We start from the raw sequence: 25,286 nt of genomic DNA, 5'->3' as shown, positions 1-25,286 counted from the left end.
CCGTTGTTATAGCAACGGAGGCGTATCGTCTGCTTCCAGGCCGCCGCTCCTGCGCGGCGCGGCCCCGAAATCAAACGGGAGGGCGCGGTACGGCGCTCGTCGAAACGCGCCGTCGGAAGCGAGAAGCGTTGCCGCCGCATAGCCGATCGCGATTTAAAAAATTCGACCGTGAAGCGCTAGACATTTGGCGTATTTTGCTCAGTTTAGAGACGAACAGCTGATCTGACAATTCATGTCATATTTCGATACGCGCAGGCTGTAGCTAGGCTAATCGGCGCTAGCATGGGCATTCAATAGCGATGGTAGCTTGATACCATTCACGCCTTTGAGGCGCGTGCTTCAGAAAGCGACTCCACTATAGCACGACATTGTTTATGGAAATGATGTACTTTGATGTATTCTGGTGTCTTTGATGTGCTTCCTGCTTTGTCGGAAACGATGCTTAGTCTGCTTTTGCTGTTGTTTCGTTGCCCCTCTTGTTGGGCCTAAATAGTGGCCTGCTGTACAAATAAATAAATAAATAAATAAATAAATAAATAAATAAATAAATAAATAAATAAATAAATAAATAAATAAATAAATAAATAAATGTCACAAAATCCCACTGAAAAAGGCAAACGTGTTCGCGCCATAACAAGGTTGAAGGCCTTGCGCGCCCTTCTCGCCATGCGCGCAATATTTCTGTTTTCTTTTTCATTCGGCCAGGAAAGATGCTTGTGGGAAGCGAAACAATTTTGATGTTGTTGGCAAGATACGCTTGCTTCATCACGCACTTGGTTTTCGGCTCCTTCATACACCCCGCTGAGAAGCATGCGGCACCAATTAACGCGAACGCTCTCCAGCAGAAGCGTGCACACACCGCACAACGCGCGTTTACGTCGTAAATTTGAAGTTGCCAAAGCAACACAGTCATAAAAATATTATACGTGATACTATTTTAACGAAAACAATGAAGCGTCTTAAGCATTTCATTTTGGTTCAGGCACTGATTGTATGATCTGGATTATGCTAATGAATAACAGAAGGCTTGAATGACAAATTATGGATTATTATAGCCCAGGATGTGGGAACTATACATTAATTAAAAAAAAAGGTATTTGCACTAGCTTGTGATTTGGCGTCTGATAGTGTATTTCAATGATCATATTTCATGTAATTGATGATTAATAATTTCAGTTTTCATTTCGTACGTGTAGGGTACGGAAGCAGGGTATCCAAAACTCAAACGATCCATAGTGTGTACTTTTTGGTCAGTCCTGAAGTGACAAACAAGAATAAAATGCAGCAAGAACAAAATTTTATAATACATTTAATTGATATCACGAGAGGACGATTTGACCAGAGACAATTTCATTTTTGACGTTGCATTTCTTGAAGTGTATTTATTTGCTAAAATAACTTGCGAAACAATATCCCAATACAGTTCAGCACCTGGTACTCATCAAGAAAATCTAAAAAAAAAATAATACAAATAAAGTGAGGCGTCTAGCACGCGAACTTGTTGAAAAAAAAAACGTTTACACTTACTTGGATTGGCCACCAGGGGGCCGAGCTGAATGGACGTGTTCCACGTCAGCTCTGTCTTTCCACGGCTCTTGTGGCGTAATTTCCTACAATTCCTCGGAAATAACCACGGCATCGAGTGTCCAGCGAACCTCTGTTTCGGTGGACACCTCTTTTTCGAAGTCTGGATCCTCGCCCGGCCTGCAGCGGACGAGAACCTCTTCACAGGCGGGGCCGCCCTGGCCTAGGCCTAACCATTCGAACGCGGACCTCGGCACTCCTTGCGGCTCTCGGCGCCTTCCCCCTTCGCCCGGAGCAGCAAAATGGAGCGCATCGAAGTGGACGGTGAGTCTATCTCGCCCGAAGACCTAAGTGAAGCGGCTGGGTGGCTTACCAGTCACCGGCGACGGAGCGCCCGCGCTCTAGCCAAGCTAGGCCTCGCCTCGGGCGGCTGCTCCAGCAAGCCCGTCACTGCCTCCCAACCAAGCAGCAACACGTCCCGTCTAAACACGCAAGCCTGTCGGTCGCAGCGCCTGTCCCGCCAGCCGCCGCTACCAAGCGAGGACATTAAAATCGTGCTGCGGCCCCGAGAAGGGCTGGACATCACCAAGATAAGCCAAGCCGGCTTGCGTGACGGAGTGTTGCGCTCGGCCGGAATAAGTTATGACGAGGCAGCGGACGATATACTTCGCACCAACGTCGTAAAAAACGTCATTGTCGCCAGCACTCCAAGCATGGGACGGGCCAAAAAATACACGGCCATACAAGAGCTCCGCTTCGGGGACATCACCTACAAAGTGTGCGCTTACGCGGCGCCACCGGAGGACACTGTCAAGGGTGTTATCCACAACATCCCCGAATATGACAGTGCCGATGACATCACGCGCAGCCTCCTCTACAAGAAGAATCCTACGATTCTCCAGGCGAGACGCATGGGCCGTACTAACTCTGTCCTCATCGTCTTCGAAGGACCTAAGGTACCACACTATGTGTACTACAGAGGTGCGGAATACCGTTGCTTCATTCACAAGAAGAGGCACGAACTGTGCGACAGCTGCGGCCGTCTAGGACATCGCTCGGACGTTTGCCCAGCGCCCGACAACAAAGTGTGCAAGATCTGCGGCACCGAGGCTCCGGCGGACCAACACGATTGTGAACCCAAGTGTGCACTGTGTGGCCGCGATCATCCTACGGGAGATAAGAAGTGCCGCCAGCGGTTCCAAACCCCATACCTTCTGAAGAAGCGGAAATGGGAGAAAAGACTACAACAGCGACTGCAGCAAGAGCAAGAACCCTGTCATCGCCGAGGACAGCAGTGTCTCTCCAGTGGCATTGCGTCGTCCCTGCTCAAGAACAACGGGACCTCAGCGGATCAACGCGGACGAGACGACTCGTTCCCGGAACTCTTGCAACGTGAGCATCAGAGCCGACGGGATGGGAGCCACGGGGCAGGATCCCGTGACGTCTCCTTCAGTAGTCGACACCGCTCCCGATCCACATCGCGGAGGAGGACCCTCAGCAACCCGGGGCCCAACAACCAAGGACGGCAGTCGCGATCCACGTCGCGAAACAGACGTCAAGCAGCCGGCCATTCTCAATTAAACAAGGTGAGCTGGGCGGATACGGTCTCCCAATGCAAACAAACTCAGAAAAATAATGCTTCCACAACCAACGCCTTAAAATCCCACCACTCAGATCATTCTTCCGAGACAACCAAAATCAAGCAGATGCTCGAAGAGCTAATAGCTGAAAATGCTATGCTCAAAGCGAAAATCGCCAAATTGGAAGAAACAAAAACCCCTTTCGCAAGCCCCGGTAGCGCATGCCCTGGTACGTACCCAACCGACAGACCCGGTCAGCCCGGCAGCGCAGCTCGCTAATGTCAATTCACAAACCGCGCATACGCGTGCCTCTGTCGTAGAGATGGACACTGCGGACTCCCCTCCCTCAAAACGTAAAGCCCAAGCGATAACCTCTGAGAGCTCTAGTGAGGCCGCAGGCGCGAGCCCGAATAAAAACGTTGACGACGGCATGCTCCGTCAATTTGGAGAAACCCTCACCGAAACTCTTACTGAAACTCTCAGCGCCAGATTCGGAGCGATGCTGGATAAGTTCGGCGAAAACGTTGATGCCCAGATTGCCAGCCTGAAAGCTCGAATAACAGCACTAGAGAATGGAATCCCACGAGCCGGACGGGAAGTGGGACCGGGTCCCATCAAGTCCACTAAACCCTATTCCCGCCCCCCGCCGGCGGACATCCCCAAAATTGCAAATGATCATGTTCAATAGCTCGTCCAACAGAAAAAGCAAAGCCAACACCTTGATGGTGTGGCAATGGAATTATCGAGGATTCAAAAGAAAACGTGCTCCTTTAGAACTATTCATCAAAAGCAAGAATTCGGATGAAATACCTGATGTGGTCTGTCTCCAAGAGACAGGCGTTTTTGCCCGAATGTCAAACTACAAATCTTTCAATGACCTAGAAGCTGATGCCTCTGGTGTAACAGACAAGCAAAAACCTGCAGTCAGCACCCTTGTTAGGCGAAACCTCCCAGCCCTGCGGCGCGAGACGGGGGTGGACGCGGCGTCCATGCCTCACATCCTTGTAGAAATTATCACAGACCAGAAACACTATGCCCAGAGCACGTTTATCCTTAATGTGTATAGCTCCCCAAAAAATAGTCATAAATTTAGTAAACTATTCCGGAGAGCTGTCGAAATAGCAAGAGGGAACACACTGTTGATTGTCGGTGACTTTAATGCACACCATACGGAATGGGGCTACAAGCGGGACACCATAAAGGGGCGCAATCTATGGCTTGATGCCCAGAGAGAGGGTCTCAGCTTGCTCAACGATCCGCGGCATCCCACACGTATTGGAAACAGTGTTAGTGGGGACACTACCCCTGACTTGACCTTTGCCAAAAACACGCGTACGGAAGCAACCTGGCTAAATACCCAGGAAAACCTCGGCAGCGACCACTATCTCGTCACTATCGGGGTAAATTCTGGGGCAGCGAAAGGAAAGTCCGGTAAAAAACTACAGCTCATCGACTGGGATGCATTCCGCGCGCTTAGAGCCGAAGCACGAGGCCCTCTGGCCGCGGGAGACGGTACTTCTGAAGTCGAAATAACAAATATTCAGTGCTGGGCAGAACAACTTATAGCGGACACAAAACGTGTCACTAAGGTCATACCGGAAGAGGCAGAGCTACAACAGGCCGACGCAAAGTTGCTGCATATGTGGGAAGCTAAACACAGCTTACACACACGACTCCAGAAGCAAAAACTCAACCGAACCCTGCGGCGACGACTGGCGGCCCTGAACCGTGATATTGAAACGTACGCGCAGCAACTAACTCGGCAAAATTGGCATAGCACATGCGATCGCATGGACTGCGAAATAGGCCTTCGCAAAACCTGGAACATCTTACGCTGTCTGATTGACCCCGAAAATAGTAAAACTACTCAAAGAAACAACATCAGCATACTTCTCCATAAATTTCAGGGGACAAACACGGAATTGCTCAAAGCCATTCAGGACAGATACATTGGCGACTGCACCCGCGAGAGGCTTCCTCCGTACGTGGGCAACGAAAATGCTCTTCTTGACCGGCCCATCACTATAAGTGAAGTTAGGGGAGCTATCTTGGCATTGCGCACTCGCTCTGCTCCTGGCCCGGACGGAATTACAAATAAAATGCTCAGAAACCTAGATGACGAGTCCGTTGCAGCCCTCACACGCTATATGAACGTATGCTGGGAGACTGGGCAACTACCACCTCAGTGGAAAACGGCCATGGTCGTTATGATACCTAAACCGGGCAAAAAAATCCAGATTGAAAACCTTAGACCTATTTCCCTCACTTCCTGCGTAGGGAAACTATTGGAACACGTTGTTCTATATCGAATCACCAACTATATGGAAGACAATAGACTTTTTCCGCACTCTATGATCGGGTTCCGTCCAAAACTCTCTACGCAGGATATCATGCTCCGTCTTAAACATGACGTCATCGACGGGGAAAGCTGCTCCCCTCTAGATACCAGAGCTATATTGGGATTAGATTTAACGAAGGCGTTCGACAACGTTAAACACTCGGCAATTCTTGACAACCTCGGCCGACTGGGCCTTGGGAAACGGGTATACAACTACGTAAGTAACTTCCTATGCGAACGCACAGCTACTCTAGCTGTAGGGGGACTCCAATCAGATGTGATCAAGCTTGGGAGCAGGGGAACTCCACAGGGTTCAGTCCTTTCCCCGTTTCTTTTCAACGTAGCCATGATGGGGCTTCCCGAAATACTGCAAAAGATCGATGGTCTCCAACACAGCCTCTATGCGGACGATGTCACGCTTTGGGTCAGCGGAGGCAGTGACGGGCAAATTCAGGACATCTTGCAACAAGGCATTGAGGCGGTGGAGCGGTACGTAAGTCCCAGGGGCCTCAGTTGCTCCTCGCAAAAGTCAGAATTGTTGCTTTACAGGCCCACTAGTAGGGGTAGACGTACCGACCCGAACCCCCCGGTTGTGAATATTTTCGCGAATGGAACGCAGCCCATCCCCACAGTGTCCAGTATACGGGTTCTCGGTCTCCGAATACAGGCCAATGGACACAACTCGAAAACCGTCCTCGCGCTCCAAAAAAGCGTGCATCAGACTACCCGACTCATATCGCGAATCGCTAACCGGCATCACGGTATGAAGGAGCACAACCTTGTTCGATTAGTTGAAGCCTTCGTCCTCAGTAGGATAACCTACGTCACCCCTTTTCTACACCTCAGAAAGGACGAAGAACTCAAAATTGACGCCCTTATTAGACGGGCCTACAAGCAGGCCCTCGGCATCCCGATCACTGCTCCGACCGAACGTTTCGAGGCGCTGGGGCTTCACAATACCCTTAGCGAACTAATAGAGGCTCAACGGCTGGCTCAACGGGAACGGCTTAGCCACAGCCAGACGGGTCGGCATATTCTCGGCTCCCTGGGCATCAACCACCTGCGAACAGGCACTCACAAGATACCCTTGGTTCCCGAAGTGCGCGATCAAATTCACATCCCACCGTTCCCTAAAAATATGCACCCGGTTCACAATCAGGAACGCAGGCAGGCAAGGGCGAAAGCCCTGCACAAACGATTCGGAAATTCGGAGGACGTGCTGTACGTGGACGCGGCCGACTATCCGGGTCGCAATGCTATGGCAATTGCAATAGTCAATCACCAGGGCAATTCCATCAGCTCCGGGTCGGTCCGCACGAGCGAGCCGGAGGTGGGCGAAGAGGCGGCCATTGCCCTGGCAATGACGGCATCCGCAAAAATCAAATACGTGGTGAGCGACTCAAAGTCTGCTATTACAAATTACGCAAGGGGGCGCATCTCCCCAGAGGCATCTGCAATTCTAAGGATTGGGCTCAACAACATTCAGCGTTCGGGCAAGATATGTCTAATATGGGCACCTGCACACTCTGGCCTGGCTGGGAATGAATGCGCGCACGACGCCGCTCGAGGATTTTCTGACCGAGCTGGTGACGACAACAACGCTCATTCACTTCGCTGTTCGGGTAGGGATCGCCTTGTGTCCTACAGGGACATAACTAATCATTACAGGCTAGAGCGGACCCGCTTCCCCCCGGCTCATCCTACCCTCAGTAAATGGCAATCCGTGGCTTGGAGACTTCTACAGACCAACTCGTATCCCAACCCGGTTGCGTACAGTCACTGTTACCCTGGGCAATATTCTGACAAGTGCCACCGGTGTAAGGACAGGGCAGACTTAGCCCACATGCTGTGGGCTTGTCCACAGGCGACAACGTTAGGTCGCAACATCGCTACTGTAGAGCAATGGGAGACCGTATTGCTCAGCTCCGACCCAGCTGATCAAGTCTGGGCCATTCAGCTGGCCGAAGACGCTGCTAGAGCCCAAGGGCTCTTGGCCGACGTCTAGGACTACTGGCTGTTATGCAATAAAGTTTTCACTCACTCACTCACTCACTTACACTTACTTAAATCCAACACTGGTACACCCCACACGTATATGCCCTCTGCAGAATCACGACCAATGTTTACAATATCCACATGACTAAATAACGGTGCTCACCGCAAACAAGAAATCCTAAAAAATACCTCACTCTACTGAGACCGTTTCGTGTGAATCCAGGCCCACACCACGAATGAAACCTAACATAGCATACACAATACTAAAAAAAAAAATGGAAGCAATACACTACATTTAAGCTATTACAACATAGAGCTGCTTCTACTGACTCTGTCACCAAAATGCCAATTAACCATGTTTCGAAGGGCATGTGGTCCTCATTTAGTGACACCACAACATCGCCTACACTGAAAGCCCGCTTGTTCAACCTTTCAGAACGGCCTCTCTAGTGTGACGCTAGTTTCTCAGACACAGGAGCGTTGCACAAAAATTTATGACAGATAAAACTGAGAAGAGCAAAGCACGGTACATATTCATTACATATGACAAATAAGATCAGTTTTGTTGCATATACATATGTGGGGTACACAGTGGGTGCAGATGTATCCCAACAGGAAGCTGCTCCTGTTGGTTCACTAATTACTAAACTAGAACAGCCACGGGCATGTGGGTTGTGTCCTGTAGAAATAACTCCGTGACACTGACCACACCTAAAAACCTGCTTCTCGAGCAACTTACCAGAACTGATCACTTTCCGTTATGCAACAGACGTGCAACAGAACAGCTTCATCAAATAAAAACAGAACACGCAAAAAAAAAGCATACATCCCCTGCAAATAGCAATATTGTGCTTGCATCGTGGAGGCGGTTTCTGAAGCACAAGCTTTCAGGATAGGGTGCACAGCCAAGGGCGTTGTTGGTGTTAAGAAACCATTGTAATGAAAGCTACAGGTGTGGGTGATCGATAGATTACCCTACCGATTAATCGATGAATACATTAATCAGGATAAAAAAATTACCAGTTAATCGGTTAAACTCACGTGAGCCCATTAAGCCAGAAATCAAGCTGCCCAAAACTTTACGTTATTATCTCACGCTGTCGCCTTACATCATAACAGCCCGCTCGTATAATGCCAGGATTGAAACCACACGTTTGAAGTGGCAACGACGAGAGGCTCGGGGTTCGCTTCCTTGAGAAATAGCGGCACTAAGCACGCGTTCCAGCCACATCTATCACTTGGGGGTCCGTCTAGCGCGCGATCTGGACAACCGCCCGCATAGACGATATATTGCCTTAAAATTCAAGAATGTGTATGATTTTAACTCTCCCGGAACAGAAAAAAAAAAGACTTCGAACAGGAAATGTAGTTTCTGGCACTAACCGATTAACCGACCAATTAATTGATTAATGCTTGTCGACAAGTCAGATTCATTTTTTTAAATCAATACCCAGCCATAAATAGCACATCCAAGCGCCCATTAGCATTCCACAGAGAGCGCATATGGAAATTAGACGCGAATCGTCACATCAGCTGCTCGTCGCTAGAGTGAGCTAAATGCAGCGAATGGCTCGCGTTTTACGCTCACATTTATTTATCGCGATTTTATATGCGGCGATGACGCTTTTCGCTGCCGACGGCACGTTTCGGCGTGCGGCGTGCGACACCACCGCGTCCTCCCGTTTGAATTTGGCGCCGCGGCATCCTGAAAGCAGACGACGCGCCTCCGTTGCTATAGAAACCGGGCGCATGCGCAGAGAGCAGTGGGGATAAGATAAAGTGCGAAAAACCGCTCCCTAGAGCGCTGTGGTTAGGGGAAGGGGGAGCGGGTAAAGGGCATGCCATATGCTGAGTTGAAAGTTCAAAGGCAAAGGTTAGAACGAAGTTCGGACATGAAAATTTCTTCTTTCTCTCTTTGTCCACCATTATTCAATTCTCTCAGAAGATATTTCAGCCGATTACCTGGTATAAGCCCAGAAATAAAAGATGGTGGCGAGAAGAGTGTGTACGATGTGCGCCCTCAACAAATACTACGATGCATGGATGACAAAATGCTTAACAAAGACGTTTTTGAACATTTGTCAAATTGATTTGCCATCATTGTGAGGGGTGAGAAATTTGTAACACAAGCAGAATGCGTTTTCAATCGTTCTGCCTCAGTATTTCTTTACTGCGCACTTTCCATGCCTGCGTTAACTTTTGTTCTCCTGGTTGCGCTCCAGCCTGGTCCTTTCTCAACCCTAGTCTTGGCTCGACCTTCCACCGAAATTCTATAAGAAGTTCTAGGTTATGCTGCGACTCTCACCAAACTTGTGAATGGGTCTCGCAGTGGTTCTTTTCTTCCAGCCTTTACGTTAAAGGAGCCACGAAGATAAAATACAACTTCGTTTAATTTGAAAGAACTAGGCTTCAGTATCTCACTCAGCTCCATTAGAGCCACAAAATATGTTTTTAACGAAAAAAAGAGCAAGAAGCATTAAAAAACTTTCAAATTTTGCGCCACAGTGACGTGTTATGAGCAAGAACGACATCACACGGGCCAACAATAAAACATAATTTTCAGTGCGTTAACTGCACGTTAGCATTAAAGTGATGCGGTCAAATGGAACTAGAGGCCCCATTACAGTCATGTGTCGTCGCGACAGGTCAGTTAGGCGGCCGACAATCCCACAAACAAGGTTCCGTGACGTCATAGAAAAGTTGCGGGAAATTGGCTAGGGGGTCGCGACTGCTTCACACGTTTTCTTTAATATCTCCGTTATTTGTTCGAAGATTGCGATGATAATGGTATCAGTGTTATCGGGACTAAGCAGTCTTTCTAATAAACCCAAGTTGTATTTTGTCTTCATGGCTCCTTTAGATGGTCTGATGACTATTGGGGGAAGACGAGACACTGTTGTCAGACCTAAAGGTCTGGCGCCAATTTTTTTTTTTTTTTTTGTGTGAGAACTTAGATTTCAAACTAATCCTTCGATCTCTTTTCTACTTTAACTGTGGTGTGGGGAACTTAAATTTGTTGCCCTCCGGGCTATGCAGCCGTGCGCTTAAGTACACCTTGGCGCAGGCCCGTCAGCGTGGACTGGCGTGGTCAGAAAAATGACTGTTATGGAACCTCTCACTTTGAGTGGCTCAAGCTAACCCGATTAGTACTGGCTTTGCAGACAAAGTTCGAGCCCAGCACGGTGCACCAAAATCATGCATTTTTGTCCATGGGTATATTTCGTTAATATTCAACACCGAGTGAGGATTTAGTCTCTGCTGTCGCCGCCCTGCCTCCTGCACGTTTGCTTCTCGCAGTTGAGAAAGTTAGTGCAACGGCTGGCTGCAGACACATCGATCTTCCAGTTTCTGCTTATAGGCGGTTCTAGCATTGCTCCTCCGCTTTTGTATCGCAGTGGTTGCCGACAAACCATCCTCTGAGAGGGCTTTGACTGCCACCGATATGAAGGCAAATCAGGAGGCGGGGGGCGCTCTTTCGTAACCGTTCAGAGAGGTTTGTCCTCTATTTTAAGGACACCGTTCCCACGCGGGCCCCTCGCATTGCCTTCAGGCTGCCCCAAGTTGCTGTTCTACGATTATGATTAAACAACCGCCAAGCGTTGGTATCTAGTTTGTACGGCAGCGCTCGCGGCACTGGACTCGCCAATCGCCGGGTTCGATCATCTCGAGGTCCCATTGACTGTCCAACCAACCGTCTTTTAAAGCGAAGCTTCAGTGTCCTCCCTGATGCCATTGTACGTCAATACACCCTGCAGGAAAGCCACCTTGCTCTGATCGCTGACGATGGTGATGAATGATCGTGGGTGAAGTGTGAGAAGAAAAAAAAAACGCTCCCCGTGGACGGAATCGAACCTGCCTTCCTCGCGTTATGGAAGCGGCGTCTATCCGATTGTTCCATTTCTTTTTTTTGTAATTATTGCCCGTCTTTGACAATTTACAACAGATTATGGTCGAAGCGAACGCCAAGCAGCAGGTACCGATTCGCGCCGCACACCCCGAACCCAAACGTAATTAGGCTTACGGAGTACACACCCTAGAGTTGCCGTGGGTATTCTAGAAAAGTGGTGCGCAGCTCCACACTATAGCACACACTCGAAGTGTGGGATTGGCCGACCAAAGAATCTATCAGGAGAAAGCTTCGCGTTCAACCATCGTCGTTCTTAGACGGAGGAGGGCATGATTTTTTTATCTTCACCCTTGCTTGCATTGCAATCCCCAACACTGCATGGCTGTTAGGTGGGAATTAAAGTGGATGAAGGCCATCCCATATTGGCTATGTAAAAAAAAAAAACAAGTGTGATTAAGCTGTCCAATACCGCATAGCACAGACAGTCTTCAGTTCAAGCCGTATGAACTTGCATACATTTGGCCTTTGAGGGTCTTATGGCGAGACACTTCAGAACAGTGTTTCTCAGCCATCGATGTGTGGGGGAACCCTTGTGAACTGGTCGAAGCGATGGGGGACCCTTGCAGCTGGGGCGGGGATACGTAAGCAAATAAACTCTCCTGGTGCGTAAAACGCATGTATTTATTTACAAGAGCGTCATATCACTTCGTTTCGATAGTTGATCAATACGTTGCACAGAATAGGTTTTATATGTGCGGCCAAATTCAACCTGTCTGTGTATTTGCTTTACAAGTAAGCAATCCTGAAAGAAGCATGCTCACGTGTATACGCGTAGAATAGAACTTCATTGTAGAACTACAGTCCTTTGGAGAAGGGGGAACATTTGGGAACTTACAACCAAATCTGCTCAAGGCTTAGTAGCAAACTGCATTCATCACTGTGCGGTCCTTGAGCTTCATCAACTGATTTTATGCTTCGACGCGTTCGTGTGCAGAGAAACTTACCCCAGCTTGAAAGGGGCCACATGCAGTGTGTCTGGGGCAGGTTCTGCGAAGTATAGTCCTTAATGTGGTAACTTAGTATGCTCTATGATTGTGACTCTGTCGCTTGAGATACGGCCCCGGACCCTACAAAATAACTGAGTAGCTTAGTAACAGAATAGTCGGCCCTGCTCCCCCACCTCAAGCAACTTTAAAGCTTTTACTAAAGCCCCTCACTGCACGCGGAAAGAGAAAAAAGGACTAACTGGAACGCTCTTGTTCCGGTTGCTGCGAAACTGTGCGTGTGTCACGGCCATGCTGAACTCCGAAGGGCGAACGAGTGCCAAAGTTGTGCGGTAGAGACGGGCAAACGGCTCACTTCAGTGTGCGGCTCAGAACGGGTCCGTTCACTGAAGTGAGCCGGTTCATTTGAACGGCTCAGCGGTTCATTGACCTCTGTTAAGCATAATCTAAATTATTGCTTAATTTAAGTGCGCGAACTTTTCGTTGTCATAAAAACTTTTTTTGTGACAGGATCCGCTGTATTTGTACAGAAAAGAATTGGCTCCATCATCATTACAAAGGGTCTTATGTGTCTGTGCTATTTCAAGATCACTCTCGGTCGATGTATAAAGAAAAAAATGTGAATATTTTGTCAACTTCATTAGCTCACAAATATGCTCTCTGCTAGAGAGCTGTGACGCCAGAAAAAATGATACTGTAAAACACGATACAAGAATCTAATTTTAATACATGAAATGTAAACTGTGGTTTATGAGCAACGCCTTGCTCAGTTTATTCGAAGCGAGACGGGTCCGCTTTTTCGCACCGATAGATGATGGAAAGGTTGCCCACAAGACCCGGCTGGGTCGGCCGATGCGCCTCTACTAACTCTACCGGAACGTGCTGACACGATTCGTCCAGAGCCACTTGGTTTAGCACGGTTCTCTGACCGAGCGAGCAGCCGTTGAAGGGTGGTTGTTTAGGAGAGCCGGTCTGCCAAAGATTCGCCGGGAGCCGAAAGCAGAGAACCGCCGCTGAACTGAGCGGCTCAGAAGATCCGGCTCGTTCCTGCAAATGTAAGTGTGGTGAATCACAGGAGTTTATTTTCTTATTACTTTCAAAATGCAGAAGCAGTTTGTTTACTGTTGCCATTGCGGCTTCCAAATCTGTCATTCACCGCCGCCGCCGCGGTTTCTCAACCACCGTTCTCAAAGACCGGCTCAGAAGATACGGCTCTTCGGCTCAGTAACTGAGCGGAAGAGCCGGAGAACGGCTCAAAAGATCCGGCTCTCCTGACTGGGCCTCTCTGCCCTACACGACAGGAGGCGCTGGAGGAAATTGAAAAATTAGCCAGACCTGGACCGGCAGGCACGGCCGGGCTGGAGGAGCGGCGGGCGCGCAGTTTCATACGGCCTGCGCTTCGGGTATAGTTCCCACCTTTCACCGCCGCTAGTTCGTGGCGCTTCGGACCAACCTTCGCCAGTTGACCCACAGCACGGGCGGGGTAGAGGAGCGGTGCGCGCGGATTTGCCGCTGCCCTAGCCCTGCCGTGGCTACAAGTGATACCTGCCAGTGTTAATTTACATGGGCGTTCTTAAAATAGTTGATTCCTTACCCCCTTCTGAATTTTCGGTCTATTAGGGTCAAACAGCCTAACATTATCATTCGGAAGTGCCGAATCAAACATTTGAAAGAAACATTTCAACGCGGGGCGCATGAAGAAAAATATGCGAGGCCTTCATATCTTATCAGCGACTGTATTATATGAAAATGGTGAGACAGGCAAATAAACACGGCACTTTCCGTGACTGAAATATCATTTCTTATTTTATTTTTCCTTTCGGATGATGTCTTGGTTTGCACACGCACAGGGCACGACCAGTGACGCGAATGATTTCCCGTCGAGGGAGATAGGGTTATCGCTTAGCTAAACGTGATTCTGCTATTCACGCTCCGGTCGGGCTGAGCGGCCCGCCGGCAGCGAAGCGCACTGTCAAAAACACACAGCTGCTCGGCCAGAAGCGATGCGTCGACTAACAGAAAGGCGGGTTGGAAGGGCAGAGGGTTGGTTCGAAGCGCCCCCACTGTAAAGAATCTGCTGTATTGGTTCCTTCTTGGGTGCGCAGGCCGTATGAAAGTGCGCGCTCGCCGCTGCTCCAGTCCGGCCGTGCGGCAGGGTAGTTGCTTTTTTGTGACGATAATAGATGGCGCGAAACTCGCCCAAAAGAGCCGGCTGATTTGACCTGGCTCTTCGGCTCTTCGGCTCACTAGCTTAGCGGGAGAGCCGAAGAACGGCTCAAAAGATCCGGCTATCCTGACTCGGTCTATTTGCTCAGACGACAGGAGGCACTGGAGGAATTTGGAAAATTAGCCCCACCTGGCCCGGCAGTGCAGTTGCTTTCTCGCGCCGATAATAGATGGCGCAAAACTCGCACCAACTCGCTCATTTGACCCGGGTCTTCGGCTCAGTTGGCTCTTCATAATGGTTGACTCTGCTGTGGCTTGCCCCGTTCGGAACGGATCACTGAGCGGGAAAGAAGGGGTTCCCTCTCTCCAAAAGAACCGCCGCTAACTTTTACTGAGCCACGGCTCACCCGCTCTTCAAAAAGAGCGGCTCAAAAGATCCGGATCACTCCTGAGCGACGCATCTATATTGGGAGGGCGACGTGTTCGCGAACCCCAGAAATAACTTCGCGGACCCCCGTTTGAGAGCCACTGCTTCAGAAGGTCTCAAGGACATTTGTAGCTTGGTGGCCAGTCATTTTGCCGCCACGCATCGCCAGTGCTCGAAGGGGGCGGGGGAGCGGCGGGGGGGGGGGGGTCCAAATCATTTTGTAGCAGCAGCTGCAGCGACATCGCCGTGTCCCCGTGCGCTCGCGTGGGTATGCGCCATAAGACGTGAAACAACAACAAGTTCTCCCAAAATAGAATCTCCTTTGTCTTGCCAACGACCGGTCGTCCTGTGCAAGGCTGCCTTCTTTCGCCCCGACATAGTGCCCTACAACTGGTGACCCTCCGGAACACGCCACCGAGGCTAATGTAGAGTCATGCCTCTCGACAACCAGGACTCACCCCGTTCAAAAGAAGCCGGCGAAGCAGTCTCAGCCATGACTGTTCAGTTACCGAAATTTTGGGAGCGCAACCCGACGACTTGTTTTCTGCAAGCAGAAGCGTAATTCCACCAGGCTCGGACCATCTCTCAAGGAACCAAGTTCCTTCACGTCGTCGGAGCCCTTCCACCGACAACCGCAGAAGAGATTGCCGAGCCGACATCTTCGCTACGTTCCACCACAGCCGCCCAGCAGCACCTTACGACCAGCTCAAGGCTGCCATCATGGAGCGCACAGCTGCTTCTGAACGCACGCGCATCCAGCAGCTTCTCTCGTCCAAGGAGCTCGGCGACCGCAGGCCAAGCGAACTACTACGGCGCATGACGCAACTCCTTGGCACGCATTCCCACGCCATGGACGACACACTGCTGCGTCAGCTTTTTATTCAGCGCCTACCTTCCAACGGTTAAATGGTCCCCCATTGCCGCAACCTGCAGACCTGCAGGCACTCGCAGCGCTGGTGGACCGTCATGCAGGTCACCACCCCCTTTTCTCAAGTGGCCGCGGTTGCATAGGCTAAGCCTCCGTCTCCGCCCTGCGCCACGAACCCCGCTTCTGCGCCGAGTGATTCCGTGTCTGAGTGCACGCTCGATAGCCTTTGCGGTCCTCTGGAGAAGATAATCGAGGCCGCAACACGCCGCGATACCTCGCCACACTATTCCCGTCAACCTCGTCGTTCGTCATCGCAGCGCCGACGCCCTGATCGAGCGCCAACGCAGCGACTCTCCCCAGCATGGCATCTGTTTCTACCACCGACGTTTCGGCGCTGACGCCAGACACTGTCGTCTGTCATACACCTGGACGGGAAACGCCCTGGCCGACCGCTAACGGCGACAAGCGTTCTCGGCCCAATTCAGGAATGTCGCCTCTTTCACGTCACAGACCGCACCTATGAACAGCGGTTCATCGTTGATACCGTCGCGCAGGTTAGCGTTTTGTCCGCTACACGCTCCTACACTCTCAGGCAAAAAGGACTAAAATAGGGACTAAAATACAGCCGTTAGTCTTCGCGGGCGACCGTTCATCTTCAAGGGGAGTATCTGCGGCAGAGTACGTGCCGTGTGCATAAATGCGGACTAACTGTTCGTCCCCGCCGATCTATAGGGACCGGTCACGTTCAGAGAGAGGGCGCGATGAATAAAGTACACCCAGCGCCGCCCCGCGGAAGCTTGAGCTAACTTTGGGTCGGTGAGAGCCAGACGGCGGGCGGCGTTCATATATTCGGCACCTCTCGGTTGTTTGTTTTTCTGCGATCCTGCTGCGATTGTTTCTGAAAGGTGTCTCGTGCTTGAAAACTGTTCTGGCAAATAGTTTCCCCATGTCTCAAGTGCTTCTGCGCGATTTCCGGTGAATTACGTGGCTGAACTACTACTGTCGGCCTCGCGTGCGCGAGAAGTTAGAGATTGTACGTTGCCGCGCGCGTGTGCGCTGTGAAAGAAATTAATGGGACAGACATCATCGCGAAGTCGCATCCTCAGCAAGGGAAGCTTATTTACAGCGCCAATTCAAGTCAGTATTACTTTTTTTCTTGTTTTACAGCCTAATAAAGTGGCCCAGCGTATACAACGGCGCTCCACGACAGAAGCATGTTTGTGTTGTTTCCTCTGTTCGCGCAACCACACTGCAGTTACTATTCTGGTTACCCTTCTTCAGCTCGGTTGGTGTTGTCACTAATTAACAACGTATTCCAAAAGTTATTAGCTAATGACAAAGTAAACGCAGTTCACACAGTTTGAAATCTGCTGCGGAGCTGCGGTTGTCTTTACGAAGATTCCGTTTATTTTCCGCTTCTATCTTGTTAGTAATGTTAGAGTCGTCTTAGCGGTTAATTGTGACACAGTTTGTTCAGGCCGTTCAGAATTCTCCAAAAAAGTATTTCCTCCTCCTCCTCATCCTCTGCTTAAACAATAGCAATTTCAACTTTCAGAGTACGCAAAACGCATTAAAGAAGTCAGCGCGAGTGAATGCAACCTTGCCTTTGATAGCTAGCCACGCTGTCGCGTGAAGTGCGTGGCCGAAAAAAGTAGGGCAGTAAGCGGGATGCGTATTGACCGTCTTGACATTGCTTTTGGCATCACCCGCGAAGTGCTGTGAATTCAATTCTTGTGCCGCCTTTTGGCATCCATTCGGTCCCGTGAATGTCGCTAAAAAAAGGTTACTGCTGATAAAACAATAATGGCGGAAGCCGCAATACCTTGTGTTATGCAAATACTACGACGGCATGCGATTCATCGCAGCGCGTGATGTGTATGGAACACTGAAAGCAAACGTTTTTGTTTTACGGCCCTTCGTGTCTGCGCTGCGCAAAATTATGAGTACAATGACTGTTTAGTCATCGTACTCATAATTTTACTCCTTCCACTGACGAAAAATGTCATGGCTCTCTTACTGCTGGAATCCATTTCTTGCGACGCTTATTCTCCAGGGCTGCTTGAAAAACCTGTACAGAACGTCGGCAGGATGCCTTTCGCGATTGTGGCAGTCCTTAACGCAGCAGTAGCGGCGTGGCCATTAATTCTTTCCTGCAGCATTTTGATCCTATCGCACCCTGCAACTTGCAATTATAACTGTTTCTTTAAAAACTTCCGCCACATAACGTCGAACCGCACGCAGCGCGCGGGTTTTTACGTGCGCTGAACGGCCGGTCGCGACATCCACCGACCCAGAGTTGCTAAGCGGCGGCGGGAGATGGCGCTGCAGTCGCGCACAAACCTCAGTGTCCGGTGCCTATAAGGAGTAACGGGAAGACGAAACGCATGCAGTTAGTCTCTTTGCTGCGTCGTTAATCCCCTAAAGGCGTCGTCGTTGCCCTTTTGCGCATATGTCTGCGAACAGTTTTATATTTCCAAAACACAAGCCATTGCAGTCACTGGGTGCTTTAGATGGTGCCACGGGAGAAAATATTGATGTTAGTTATAAGAAAATCGCCTAGGGTTAGTAGAGCGGCGGGTAAGGGCAAGGAGCGGCAAAGCGCAATTGCCATACGCTTCTCGGCGAGGTTATGTTGATACGCTGTGTTGCATACGATTCGTGCGAGGTAATAACGGCCAATGAAAGCTTTCAAGCTCCTTAACAGTAACGCAAAAATTAGTGACAATAGCAAAAGTGGATTCCTGAGCGTAATGAATATGTATATGTTTAATAGACGAGAAAAAACGCATGTTGCTGATGACAACTGCAAAACAAAAATGCTCGCTACAGGTAAGCGTCTCGAAGTTCTTTTACACTCGGTACATAATTGCCTTGGGCACCAAAGCTATGACAATGCTGCAACTGTTGTAAAACCCGCTTCCATTTCCCAGTCGCAATCGTCTAGCGACGCGACTTTGAAGAATTCAGGCTAAGCAACACCGAATTCGCTTTCGCCGATGCAGGAAAATATGGCATGTTTAATTATTCTGACACTCACACAGACGACACCTTTCACATACGTTACATAGAGCACTTAACATGTGTATCGAACACTAAGAAAGCACTTAGCTTGCGCTAATTTGTGCGGAAACAAATGAGTCGTCCGATCGCCCAGCTACCTATCTCAACTAGGCGACGACGAGTTGATTGTTATTTACGAGAAAAAACTATGCTTGTGAGGCTCTACTTCGAATCGAACTGAGCAATAGTCCCTAAACCTAGCAAAGCGCTAAGCGCAAGGCGCAAAACGCGGTCACGTTCGCTTGCACAGATAGAAATTCGGGCACCAGTTGCAATGGATCTGTTGCGTTATGCACAGAACTACACGCTGTACACTTGAATATTATCTACCTCACCCGCCACCCGGCGGCGTGGTCCAGCGGATAGCGCGTCGGGTTCCTTGTGAATATCTCCGGGCGTCAGGGGTTCGATTTCTGCCGGTGCCGGAGTTCTTTTTCTTTTTTCTGCACTCTACGCAGTTTGTTCTTGGGGAGTATCGGAACGGACCATCCGGGTGGGGGACTAACCGTTCGTCCCCTCAAAGTTAGTCCCCAGAGGGACTAATGATTGTGGCAGAGGCCCTTAGTCCCCGAAAGGACGAACTTTTAGTCCTTGTGCTTTTCGTGCTATCTCGTATTTACAAACAGCAAACGGCACGCGCATACCCGTTTTCAAGCAACGCTCGCTCACTCTATACCTGGTGCTCTGCCGAGTTTTCCGTTGGGTTTTTCTCGTCGCCAATGTTCACACCGCCATGCTGGATGCCGAATTCCCCGAAAAACATGACCTTCTCGTTGACCTAAAGCGGCAGCGACTACTTGATGCTACCACACTCCTCTCAGTGCAAAGTGTGTCTGCGGAGGCAGCTGCTATAAAGTACTACCATCCTGCACTACACTTGCCGGTGAACCGTTCGCCACCTTGCTACGTGACTTCCCAACCATGACAACGTCACCTGACGGAAATCAGCCTTTTCGTCATGACGTCCGGCATCCCATTGTCACCACTGGCCCTCCCGTTTTCTTTCGACCACGGCGACTCGCGCCCGACAAGTTCAAAGTCGCCCGCGCGGAGCTTGAACATGTGATGGAACTGGGCATCATCCGCCCATCATCCAGTAATCCCGCATCACCACTGCACATGTTGCCAGAGAAAACGTGGTGACTAGCGCGCCTGCGGAGATAACCGGTCTTTGGATACCAAGACAGTTCCTCACCGCTACCTGTTACCAAACATCCAAGATTTCACCGCCACTCTGAACGGGGCCACGATATTCTCTAAAATAGATTTAGTGCGTGCATACCACCAGATCCCTGCCACAGAAGAAGACATCCACAAAACTGCCATCGCAACCCCATTCGGACTGTTTGAATATATGGGCATGCAATTGGACTCCACAACGGTGCACATACATTCCAGCGCTTCGTTGATGTCGTAACACGAGGGCTACCGTTCGTCTACGCATACGCTGACGACAATCTGGTGGCTTCAACATCCCTGAAAGAGCATCTGAAACATCTTTGCCTTCTCTACGAGCATGTCACTGCTCATGGCATCGTCATCAACGCCTTGCAGAGCGAGTTTGGTGCCACTTCTCTGTATTTCCTTGGTCATCGTTTGGACGCCACTGGCTTTCGTCCACTTCCTGTCAAGGTCCAGGCCCCCATCGGCTTTCACAAGCCAGTGTCGGTGACAACGCTTCGCCAGTTCTTAGGGCTTGTAAATTTTTATCACCGCTTCATTAGGAACTATGCCACGCTGCTCCAAACTCTTGTCAGGCTGCTTTCAACCAAACGCTCATCCAGTTTACTGGATTGGGACGCTTCAGCTGAAAGTGCATTTGGAACCATCGAACGCGTTCTCGCTGACGCTGCACTGTTGGCTCATCCGAATTCAGTTTTTCCGTTGGCACTCATGACCGACGCGTCAAGTTCGGCAGTCGGAGCCGTACTTCAGTAGCGCATTCAAGGCGTGGGACAACCGCTAGAATTTTTCTCCAAGCGCATGACTCCGGCTCAGACACGATATAGTGTTTTTGATAGCCATGTACCTCGCTGTACGTCACTTCAAGCACCACCTTGAAGGACGCAAGTTCACGATCTTCACCGATCACAAGCCGCTCACGTTCGCCTTGAACCGCCCTGCCACCTTCTATGGTAAAAATAGCATACCTGCCGGAGTTTACGTCTGACATTCAGCACGTCACTGGCGTGGCCAAATCCCCCGCGGACACTGAGTCGCATGGACCATGTAAGAGCTGTTCGCAGAGAACGCACGAAGCACCCGCTTGATGTCCACAAACTGGCTGAGACGCAAGCCAACGACATCGAGCTCTCTCGTCTGCGTGCAGCACCTACAGCTCTCAAGCTTGAAAACGTTCCGTTTCGGGGTGTGACGATCGTCTGGTACATGTCTACAGGTGCTCCCCGACCCTTCCTGCCTGCTTCACATCGTCGCCGCTTGTTTGACCCATTTCCCACCCCGTCATTCGGATATCTCAGAAACTCATTCCATCCCACTACGTTTGGCCACGCATTAATGTTGATATTCGAGACTGGGTACTAGCCTGCACATCGTGCCAGCGTTCTCAAGTTCGACGGCATTCTGTGCCTCCTGCCATGCCATTCCTCAGGCCCGATGAACGCTTTTCTGACGTTCTCATTGACCTAGTCGGCACCCTGCCACCTTGCCAAGGTTTCCGGTACATGCCGACGTGTGTTAACCGGTTCACACGTTGGCCCGAAGCCTGCCCCCTTCCCGACATCACGGCCTCCAGAGTAGCTTCAGCCCTTGTCTCTACCTGAGTGTCGCGCTACGGACGCCCTTCCACTGTCGTCTCCGATCGAGGCCGGCAGTGCGAGTCGTCCCCATTCACAGAGCTACTACACCTGCTTGGCACGACTCGTCTGCGAACAGCTGCGTACCATCCGCAGTCAAATGGCCTCGTCGAGCGTTTCCATCGACTCCTCAAAGCTTCACTGCGCACGGCTGCCAGACGGAGTGGGTCCAATGACTACCTCTGACGCTCCTCGTAATCCGGTGCGCGTACAAAGTGGACCTCTCGTGCACGTCTGCTGAGCTCGTCTATGGTACATCTCTGCGTTTGCCAGCGGACTTGTACGACGAGTCTTCGCAACCTGTCCCTGCCAGCGACTACGTTGATCAACTACGAGAGGTTTTTTGGCACCGTCCGACACGCCTTCCCCAGTACCAGACGGCTTACGCGCACCGAGACATCAGAACTGCCATTCATGTTTTCGTCCGTAATGGACCCGTGCGAGGACCACTGCAGGCTCATTACCTGGGTCCCTATCCGGTCGTTCACCGTCACTCGACTACTTTTGTACTGGACATCAATGGAACTCAAGACACCGTGACCATTGAACGACTGAAGCCCGCGTACCTCGAGCAACCCGCCGACGTCAGTTCGTTCGAACCTGCTGTGCCCCCTGCAACAAGACCACCTCGGCGTGTCCACTGGAACTTCGCATGACATTTTTGCTCGCCACTCTCGCTCCTCTCTTGGCGGGAACCCTGTAGCAGCAGCTCCCATGACATCGCTGGATCGAGCGCCGCTGCTCGCGCGGCAGCCCGAGCGACATGGCGTGACAGGCTGCGCGGCCGCGCGAGTTCACGAGGACACGAGGTCTTGCTGAGTTCTCACAAAAGAGAATCTCCTTTGTCTTGCCGACGAACGGTCTTCCTGTCCGAGGCTACCTTCTATCGCCCGACATAGCGCCCTACAACCTCATAGGCTATGGATGGTGATACCGTTGTAAATGCTCCCTTCTGAGAAATATTTACCGTTTATGAATTGTTTGCCAATCCCCTTCGAATGCGTGGCAGGAGATTGGCGGGGAATGCTTAGTCATATAGGTGCATGACGTGTGATTACTTTGGTCCGAATGAGAGAGAGGCAACTTTATTACGCAATAATGCGAGAGTGGGTCCTCAGTCCAGGAGCCCATGTGCTGTCCAGGCTGCCGTAGCCCTGGTCACAAGCAGGAGCTGGTCCTCAGGTCGACATCTGGACAGCAGTATCTCCCACTTCTCAGGGGAAGGAGACAGGTACATGGTCGGAAGGTCCGAGTTTTTTGTGCAGTCGTATAATATGCGTGGCAGAGTTTCTGGTTCGTGGCAGAATTTACACTTATCAGATTACTGGGTAGGGAAGAGTAAATGCATACGGATGGGGTGGGGAAAAGTACCTCTTTGAATTAGTCTGAGTGTGATTTCTTGGCTTTTGGTCAAAGATGTGTGAGGACTGGGGAAGGTCTGTCTATGCATACGGATGGGGTGGGGAAAAGTACCTCTTTGAATTTGTCTGAGTGTGATTTCTTGGCTTTTGGTTCGGTAGTATTGTGTGTTTTTTAGGTAGGTGAGGAGAGGTGCGGAAACAGCCCCGGTCTCAGCGGCTCGGTGAGTGAGGTCTCGAGCCTGTTGATGAGCAAAATTGTTGCCCGTCATGAGCCTTGGACCACTAGTTACCACGGGACACGGCCAGATCTTCCGCAAAGCAGCACTAGTACCTAGCGCTGTAATGAGGGCTATGTTAGCAAATGGGGCATTTTTTTATGCGTCCTACTGCCAGCATGAGAAGCCCCGATCCACGACAGGCCTATAGTTCATTTCAGAAGCTGCGTGCAGCACTTCTGAGGCTACACTGTTGTCCACAGGTCGCCCACTGGGGGCGCCTAACTCGCCGTGAAGGAAAGCAACAATAGGCGCCGGGGCCTTGCGGTTCCACCTGCCCAGAGGAGGCGAGACTGAAATGTCCTTTCAAGACCTCCTTCACGCTGAGTTGAGCAGTGCTGAGTGCGCGTATTGTTAACAATGTAGCTTCTACAGTGCTGCACGCAGCTATGAAATGAACTCTAGAAACCAATCACCATTTCTCAAATGGCATAGCAGACGCTCATGTGGAACGGAATCTAAATGTCGAAACCAATTTTGCCGTTGTAAACTTTACGGCAGATCGTACTAAACACGCCCCGCAACCTTTACTAATCTGGTTCGGTTGTATTTAAAAGAACATGTCGCAATTAAGGCCGTTGTGGTTATGAAATCTTGATCTATTTACGCCGACTATTCGGCCAAAATAAATGGAAAAGATACCCCAAAATTTTAATTGTAGTTAGTATGTCATAGCCTACAAAATCTAGCAGTTTTATTTCAAGTTTATAATACTGCAGTGCAAAAGGCGGGGAATCTGACGTCTCGATGCATGCCACACATTTTACGTGCGTATTTGAATTAAGAATTTGCAAAGCCCATATAGTGCATAAGCGTAACAATAGCTTAGTTTAGGCCAAGAAGTTTCTTCGGGCCGCTTTAAATGTCACATTCGTAACTTGGCAATCTGATGTTCATAAATTACAATGGTGGGAATATTGCGTTGCAATTTTGCAAGTCTTTATGAATTTCATGATTTATTTCTGTAAATTGAAGCCAAACTTCAATCTTTGCTCTGGCAAGTTACGAGCACATTTTTTTATCTTCGACGCAGTCGTTCGGTTGGACATCAGCCGTATTCGGAGGCCAGTGAGGGCTCACTCGAAAAAAAGAAAGAAAGAAGGCAGGTCAAGGACTCCTCCAAGATGAGCGCGCAGTCAGACAACCTTGCGACGGAGGTGTACCAATCCACAGGAGCAGGTGCGCAAATCCCTGCTGATGCGAGTAAATCTCATCAGCCGTCTACTCTTTCGTGTTGCCTCACTTCCGGCATGTGTAATGTGCAAGATATAGTTTTAGGTTTACTCAAACTCGAGGTAAATTTTATGTACGTCGTTCCCTATTTGTTGTTACGGCGCCTCGAAACTTCACCTCTCCTCAAAAAAGGAAACAGAAGCAAATTGGTGAAAGATCGGGAGAGAAAAAGAGAGCGAAAGGGAGACTGGGGGGAGATTTGAAGCAGTGTCGCTGTTTCTTGCGGACGCGCCGATAGATGGCTCCACGAGACTTGCCGGCTCACGTTGCCTCGCCGGACTTCAACAGGCAGCCGAGCCGCAGCTCCAAGCTCGGGCTCAGACCGAGCGCGGTGGCCCTGGTCGCGAGAACATCGATCGCACGTGACCGGCTCTGTTTGTCGCTCTGTAAGTCTCGCGCGCAGCTAAAGTGTTTATCGGGAACGCTGGCGCGTGCTCATGCGAGCAGGAACGCGGCGGGTCGGTCACGCGCCGAGCGATTCGCGTCGCATGGCTCGTCATGCACTCTGGACAGCCGTGAGTGGCAGGAGCACCTGTTTGCCTTTTCTCGTCGTGGCCCTGGTGGTGCTCGGATTACCACCGGCAGCGCGACCACGCGACCAGCCGCTCAAAGGTTAGTACGCGGCCGCCGCTCGTGGCGAACGTCGGGCTTGGTGCTGGCGCCAAGTTCGGTTTCTCGCTGTTTTTTCTTCTCATTTCTGCGTGGACACCAAGTTGGCGATGGTGACTCGACAAAGTTCCTCTGTCACTTCTATGCAAGAATACTGCACTGCGTACAGTATTCTTGCAATGT

The 25,286-nt window shown here is 50.4% G+C and overlaps 3 protein-coding genes across 3 annotated transcripts in view; 2 read left to right on the top strand and 1 right to left on the bottom strand.

Annotated features, from left to right (window-relative positions):
* Positions 1-25,286, bottom strand: part of LOC144155118 (endochitinase-like) — a 129,172-nt gene that overhangs the window by 36,904 nt on the left and 66,982 nt on the right. The window lies entirely within an intron of this gene.
* On the top strand, positions 1,827-24,860 carry LOC144177619 (uncharacterized). The gene is made up of 3 exons (XM_077705271.1): positions 1,827-3,333; positions 5,787-5,935; positions 24,783-24,860. Exons 1-3 carry the CDS (start codon positions 1,827-1,829, stop codon positions 24,858-24,860), a joined length of 1,734 nt encoding a protein of 577 aa, XP_077561397.1.
* The window catches only part of LOC144155117 (protein turtle homolog A-like), a 325,730-nt gene continuing 325,274 nt past the window's right edge, over positions 24,831-25,286 (top strand). The window contains exon 1 of the mRNA XM_077686370.1: positions 24,831-25,106. Within this exon, the coding sequence (XP_077542496.1) occupies positions 24,932-25,106 (175 nt within the window). The 5' untranslated portion in view covers positions 24,831-24,931. The remainder of the gene's footprint in view (positions 25,107-25,286) is intronic.

This window comes from Haemaphysalis longicornis, unplaced genomic scaffold (genome assembly GCF_048455015.1).
Source record: "Haemaphysalis longicornis isolate Haplotype H1 unplaced genomic scaffold, Haemaphysalis longicornis Haplotype H1 scaffold_1, whole genome shotgun sequence".
Classification (NCBI taxonomy): domain Eukaryota; kingdom Metazoa; phylum Arthropoda; class Arachnida; order Ixodida; family Ixodidae; genus Haemaphysalis; species Haemaphysalis longicornis.
The sequence above is the reverse complement of the archived record's forward strand: the minus strand, read 5'-3'. Positions and strand labels throughout refer to the sequence as shown.